This window comes from Triticum dicoccoides, chromosome 5A (genome assembly GCF_002162155.2).
Source record: "Triticum dicoccoides isolate Atlit2015 ecotype Zavitan chromosome 5A, WEW_v2.0, whole genome shotgun sequence".
NCBI lineage: Eukaryota > Viridiplantae > Streptophyta > Magnoliopsida > Poales > Poaceae > Triticum > Triticum dicoccoides.
Genome location: NC_041388.1, coordinates 271,643,291 through 271,650,394, shown reverse-complemented (window position 1 = coordinate 271,650,394; position 7,104 = coordinate 271,643,291). Strand labels below are relative to the sequence as shown.

Genomic DNA, 7,104 nt, shown 5'->3' with positions numbered 1-7,104 from the left:
AAGTGATGTTCCTAACTCCACAATGACATGCACCTGCTTTCCACTTTCATAATGCCTTGTTTCTTGAACACGTCCACCTACATGCAGACGCCTCGCTTGGCGCGGCGCTCCAAGATCCGACCTTAGACTAGAGCAATGCCCCGCGCATGATCTTTCTGCCAGTCACTTGTAATTTCGATACGATAATCGGTGGGCTTCAAGCTATAAATCGAGAAGCTCGCCGGATTACTCCTGTCATCGTACAGCGGCGGCGACTAGCCAGTGTAGCTTCGTCGATCTTCCGCTCCTGTCATCTGTCCTTGGTGGTCGAGAAGGCGATCGATGGCGTCATCGTTGGTGTGGTCGAGGCGCGCGCTGGTCGTGATGGCGGTGGCTGCGATGGTGCTGGCGGCGCAGTCGTCGGAGGCGGCGGCGAGGAGCGGCGGGGCCGACGAAGACGAGCTTCGGTTCCCGGGGTTCCCGGGCGGCAGGCAGCGCAACCCTGGCTTCCCGGGGGTGCCCGGGGGCAGGGTAGCGTCGCCGCCAGCGTCTCGCTTCAAGCCGTCCTCGCCGCCGCCGTCGCCGCCGCCGCCGTTGCAGTCGTCGCCCGCTATTAGCCCACCGTGCGTCAGCAGCGGGGCGCCTTCGCAGCCGGCGCTGCAGCCGCTGCCCGGGTTCCCAGGCCTGCAGCAGCCGGGCAACGGCGGCGGGTCGGCGTCGTCGCCGGCGGACTGCGTGACGCCGCTGGCGGGGCTGATGACGTGCGCGTCGTTCCTGACGGGGAGCGAGCCGGACACCCCGACGCCGCAGAGCGAGTGCTGCAGCGGGCTGGGCATGTTCCTCAACAGCACGGCGGCGGTGGACGACCGCTCGCTGCGGTGCCTGTGCCCGGTCATCCTCGGCGACGTCAACCGCATGCTGCCCAAGCCCATCGACCCCGTCCGCATGATGTACCTCCCCATCTCCTGCGGCGTCGTCCTCCCCCCTCAAGTCCTCTTCATCTGCTTCAGTACGTACCCACATTGCTCTTTTGACTTTGAATTTGAATATGAATTTCTCTTGAGTTTGAATTTGAATTGAGGCTCAAATGATTTGCAGCTGGACAGCCAACGCCACCCGTGGTCTCGCGCATCCCCGACTCCTGGATGACGCCAGCTTCATCAGGCAATTAATTCTGTTCAACATTTATTCTTTGAAAAAAATTTCAGAATTATGACCTACTAATTGGTTGTGTTTGTCTGATGTTCTATCTTGTTTTTCATGCAGCATTGACACCTTGATTGATGCCAACCGGATCGGGGATTCAGTTATAATTAACTATCTCAAGTTAATTTATGCTTATTGGCAGATGATGCTATATGTCTTGAATTCAGATGGTCATGAAAAAAAGTATATAGGCTGCATCACCTGTGCCGGAAACTAGTAACCAACTTACCATACAGCTGACCTAGATTGGTCAGTGCATCATGTGCCTTGTAAGAGATGTACTTTTCCATTGAAAACTATACATATATAAAAGAGCAGATTGCATTTAACTGTTCAGCTTTCAACGAGAAGAGTGTGATCAAGCTGACAAAAAAAGGTTCACCACAGCAAAGAACACTATCAGCATAGTTTAACACTAAGATTTCGTGCAAATACAAAAGAAACTTTATTTTATCCGTGAATGTAACACGATAAACTTTACCGCACAGCCAAAATGAGCATATGCATGACAATTGGCGACGACATGATATATGCTTGTACTTTTGAGTAATAGTTTCAATCTGTTGCCATCAATGACTAAATACATGAACCAATATTCCCGGAACAACATGATTATAATGATAAATACATGACATCTATATTGATGCATTGATCTTCAAACACCTTAAATGACCTCTGACCGAAAAGATGTGGTAAACTGCATCCAAGTTCACCATATGTGGTAGATAACATCTTTTCATGCATCTTTATTTTCTTTTTATTACAATACCAACCAACAACAAGGTCGGTCTTAAGCTTTATTCTGAGAATAGCTTGGCTCAAACCTCTTACTTTCCAGCAGCTTGTAGAAATCTAGCAATCAGGTCTATCATATAGCAAAAGTTTACCTCGTCCCCTGTCCAGCTGCAGTGTAAAAAAGAACATAAGAGTAGGAATGATATACATTGGTGTGTGGTCAATAACTGACAATAAAAACACGTCACCTCTCGTGATGTTTTCCCTTTTCTTTCTCATGCCTTGTGGAGGGAACGGACACGGTCTTGTATTAACTTCCTCTCTGAAACTGATATTCCCTCGAAAGCACGCTCCGGCAGGGTCTCAAAAGCCTCTTTATTTGGATCACTCTTAGCTAGATCATAGGTTGCAGAGCGGATAGCTTTCTTACTCGGTCCACACGGTCTTACGGAGGTTAGCTTTTCATAAGCCGTATATAGCTGCAAACAGATGGATAGTAATAGTATATCTTCATCATGGTTTATATGTAAAGCACGCATGTGAAAACATGACTTGATAATGATTTCTAGTACTATATTACGATTTAGATGAAATGAGCTTACGTCCATATTCTCGAACCAGAACATGTAAGAAATTGCAACCGCAGGCGCTCTACCAAGTCCAGCAGTGCAATGGATGTAAACTCGCCCTTTGCCTTGTGATATAGCCCATTCTAGTGCGGAAACTGCTTTCGGTAACTGTTTCCTCAGCGAATCTGGATCGAAGTCTACTGCCTGCAAACGAGAAATTGTAAATATCCTTAGTTTTCCTTCTAAACAGAACACCCTTAGCTTGCAGTTTGCTTATGATTTGCAGCTCAGCTTCTTCAAGATTACTTGTTTGTTAACCTTCTCTTTTTGTGTTACTTCTAGAGATATCACCACAAAATTCTAGTTCTACAGACTAAAGATCCTTATGATCAATGTTTAGCTTAATAACATTATCTAGTCAAAATAAAGGAAACACCAGATATTATAACTTACAAATCACTTGAAATGTGAAGAGAATGCAGAGTGGCAGTAACTGTAATTTATGTTATCAGAATTAAGAAAGAAGCACAAAACATGAACTCACTCAGTTGATAAATAAGAAACTCACTGGTCTTCTCATATGCTGAATGCCAAGTTCTTTGCACCTAGTGACAACAGCTTCAAAATCAATGCCCCAGTATTCGATATCCTTGTCCTGCTGTAGACAAAGAATATAGGCTACATTTTCCTCATTTTTCAAGTGATCAATATCGTCAGGCTTCTGAGGTTGCGAGCCAACAATCAAGCTATCACTTATGACAGCATAATTCATACCTAAGTTTCACATGTAATAGTTAATTCATCAGTGCACAAGAGGGAAATTCTCTTTCTCTCTAAATAATAACTATATTTCGTTCATCATTTCTAAAATGATAACAAAGCAAGAGAGGGAAACCTAATACTCAGTGACAAACGAGGGGCCAATAACTATTCCTATATAAAGTTGCCCTTTTATAGAAATTGCTACTTCATGAAGATTTAGGTTATTCTGAACTATAACAAAAGCATGTGCCACACTGCAGTTCTATTTTAGTAAAATGCCATTAAAGTGATCTGTGAGGGTACAACACACATCAGAACAAAATATCTTGGTCCTTCTTAAATCTAAATTCAGTTTTGAAAATGAAACTAAATTTAGTTTGGCCACTCTTTCCATTAGACCAAGCAGATCCTAAATTCAGTTTTGAGAGTGAAACATAAAAGATCGACCTACCAAATATACCAAGAAGAAAAGTTCATGCTACTCTTTTTGGCCACCAAATTATACACCATGCAGATAACAAATGCTATGTAAGGAGAAAAAATAATATGCTGACTATAAAGTCTTCAAGATGGCAATTTTTCATCCCGTCATTTTTATCAATCGCTTTGCCATGACTAGACCAATTGAGATTGAGATAAATAAACAGATCAGTATTTGAAGAAATCAATGCAAAATGTGTCCAGGTCGCCACCCAACCCAGAAAACGACATGCTTACTCATTGTCTCCTTGCTATGGCTTTCATGACATTTATAACCGAACATTCATGTTAGCAATTTTTTTGAGCCAATTCATGTTAGCACTTACCCAACATAAATCATGCAACCATGAAAACAAAGCCTAACAAATGGTCTTAATCACAATCTAAAATCAGCTGAGCTAACAACCTAACACAAATGTAGGCACACTAGAAGGAACAATTCATTTGGCCAAGATAACAAGATTCCGTAACAATTCAACATCTAATCAAGGACAGGTGTAGTTCATCACATCTAAGAGGGTCCTACAAACATTGAGATGCATCACAATATGCATCGAGCCACCAATGCGCCAATTTGTGCTCGATAGTCCTATGAGACACACAATTCAACATTTTCTCACAAATGGAGCCCTACAAATATCGACATTTCTTTGGAATAAAGGATTATCCCAGCTCTAACTGAACTTACATCATTCAATCAATCAAAGAACACCCACAATTCATATGGCCAGCAAAAGTTCGTACCAAGGTCGTGGTGGTATTCGTATGGGTTCCGCATCATCCGCTTCATGGCGGTGTTGTAGTCCTCCATCTTCCCGCTACCCCGTGCTCCGGACGCAGCGGAGGAGGAGGTGCACAGGAGAGGCCAGGCGCTCCTCAGGTGAACCCCGCCGCGTCCGGCAGTGCAGCCAACGGCGGCCATTGGCAGCCTCCCCCTGTTCCGGATGCCCGCGCCGCTGGCCGGTAGGCGCGAAGAGGCGGGGAGGCAGGATGCGTTGGCAGTGGCTGCCATGATGGCGAGATCCTTGCGGCACTCCGATGTAGAGAAAGAGACGGTGGACGCTATACGGCCGGCGGTGGTCGGGAGTCTTGCCGGAGCTATTGGAATGGATCCCCTTCCCATCAAGTTGCGGATTTTGGACGTACGGGCGCCACCTTTATTATTTATCTTTTTATTACTGGTTCACAATAAACCTGAGCATGGGCAGCCCGGGCCGAGTTTGTCTCTCAGGCCGGGCTTGGGTCTGAATTAGCAGCCCAACTGGTATTCCGTGACTCAAGGCGCTCTCAAAAAATAGTGTTCGTACAGGTGAAAGAGTGGCAACATCGTTGCTTCAAACTAATTACACATGATGCTCAAAAAAAAAAACTAATTACACATTTTTTATTGAATTCTTTGAAGTATTTCTTCGAGCAGAGATTGATACCGTGAAGAAGATGTTTACAAGAGATTTCATCGTAATTTTTAGTCATATGAGTTACTTTATATTTTCTTGAATCTTAAGTCCATATTAATGTATCTATAATAAGTTCTTTTTTCAGATAGCGATCTGCTCCTGCCAAGCGGTTACCTATAATTGTTATGACTATTAATAAAGTTACATGTATTTATAAAAAAGGTATAAATGCCCGTGCGGATAAAATTTGCAAAACCTGTTTCATGTGTCATTATACACTATTTTTTTTGCTTCATAATGCAGTGCATATATATTTTCTGAAAAAAACAAATTTTATACAAGATATTTTTTTCTTTTCGTTTAGGTTTCAAACAAGAGTGAGAGCCAGATCAATTTATCTGACCGAGCAGAGGCAAATCGAAGCGATCAATGCTCGTGTCGACTGCTACCCTACGCCATGTCACTAATGTAGCCGCATGTTGTTGACGGCGGGCATCGTGGTTGCCGCTCAAACCCTGGCCAGGACCTGCTGACGGGTCATCGTTCATTGCACAACAACACACAATCCCGAATTAGCGTGTGCAGGTGCACACGCACGAGCAGATGATGCATGACCCCATTCCCTCCCATGCAGGCATTAGAGTATCTACAACCGAAATGCAACAAATCCGCCCCTTCAAATGCATGCGGATGCACGTGGGTGCGTCCTGGAGTAACGGACGCGTCTCAAATAATCTCTTTCATAACCGGATATCTCAATTAAGTAGCGCCGAAGAATGTGAACCTGCCTCGCCAACGTCTGCCGCCCCACGCCCGCTACCTTGCACGGCAGGCACGCCATGCCATATTTGCGTCGGACGACGCCCATGCGTTCACCTCCGCCTCGACGCGCCAACGAAGCGTTGTGCATCCGTTGCCATGTTCGGACGCCAGACGACCGCACTACCTCCGGTGAGGCAGCGTTGACAAACCTCGTGTCGGGGCTATGCGCCATTTGGGCAGACACGGTGGATTTCCGACGGAAGGAGTCCGAGCGCTGTCGTTGAGCGGCCTCCTCCAGAGAGCGGCGCAGTGCAAGATGGGCGGTCATCTCCTCCTCAAAGCCGCGTGGGACAAGCTCCGGGTCAATGAATCCGAAGGTGTAGGACAGGGATCTGCTGCCGGTCATGCCGGAGAAGGTAAGAGATCGTCGGACGGAAGCTTGGGTGGCGGAGTGGTTAGGGTTTGGTCCGAGGAGCGGATAGAGATGAATGTATGTGGGGTCGGGTGGGTCAGGATGAACCGGGTCCGACGTGACGGACGTGCCTGGACCCCATATCCGCCTCATATTTGGGATAGATATGAGGGGTGTCGGTCAAACCGGACGTTTGAGGTCGGTTTGAGATATCCGCTTGGGTTGGAGTTTTTTTATCCGCCACACCAAACCGTCCGCCCGAGTGTCTAAGAAGAGTTTAAGACGACTGGCTGTAGATGCTCTGAAGTCGTCAATTCATTTTCTTCCTTACTCCTCACTATGCAAGCTCTAATTTATTTTCTCTCTCATCGGGGCATGATGCTGCCAATTCCTTTCCTTCCTAGCTCATGGTTGTTGAACATATATGTACATGTATCTGTTAGGATAATCTCTTATCGGCCCTGCCTCTAGTTTTCTTGTATAGATAAAGTTGAGGGCTGCCTTTGTATCTATATATGCAATACATCGAGAGTTGCATTGCCTTCAACATGGTATCAATTTCTCTTCCGATCCAACCCTAGCTTCCGCTCCTAGCCGCCGCAGCAGCACAACGCTGCCGCCACCGCCATCTACCCGCGCCACCGCTGCATCTTCATCCTGCCGCCACGTGTGCCTCCCCATCCCCATCCCTCTCCCGAGCCGCCTCCCTCTCCCTCCCGAGCCGCCGCCACCACCCCTCTCCCTCCCGAGCCGCCGCCACCCACCCGATCTCCCCATCCCTCGATCGCAACTCCCACCCCGA

General features: G+C 46.6%; 2 protein-coding genes across 2 annotated transcripts; one reads left to right on the top strand and one right to left on the bottom strand.

Moving 5' to 3' along the window:
• Window positions 1-250: 250 nt before the first annotated feature.
• LOC119299423 (leucine-rich repeat extensin-like protein 5) lies at window positions 251-1,259 on the top strand. Its single transcript, XM_037576658.1, has 3 exons — window positions 251-988; window positions 1,078-1,143; window positions 1,246-1,259. The coding sequence occupies exons 1-3, from the start codon at window positions 322-324 to the stop codon at window positions 1,257-1,259; spliced, it is 747 nt and encodes a 248-aa protein (XP_037432555.1). The 5' UTR covers window positions 251-321.
• Window positions 1,260-1,606: 347 nt separating this feature from the next.
• Window positions 1,607-4,879, bottom strand: LOC119300958 (phosphoglucan phosphatase LSF2, chloroplastic-like). Its single transcript, XM_037577860.1, has 5 exons — window positions 4,476-4,879; window positions 3,058-3,263; window positions 2,523-2,693; window positions 2,169-2,399; window positions 1,607-2,088 (listed from the first exon to the last, which is right to left on the bottom strand). Exons 1-4 carry the CDS (start codon window positions 4,852-4,854, stop codon window positions 2,196-2,198), a joined length of 960 nt encoding a protein of 319 aa, XP_037433757.1. The 5' UTR covers window positions 4,855-4,879; the 3' UTR covers window positions 1,607-2,088; window positions 2,169-2,195.
• Window positions 4,880-7,104: the final 2,225 nt, after the last annotated feature.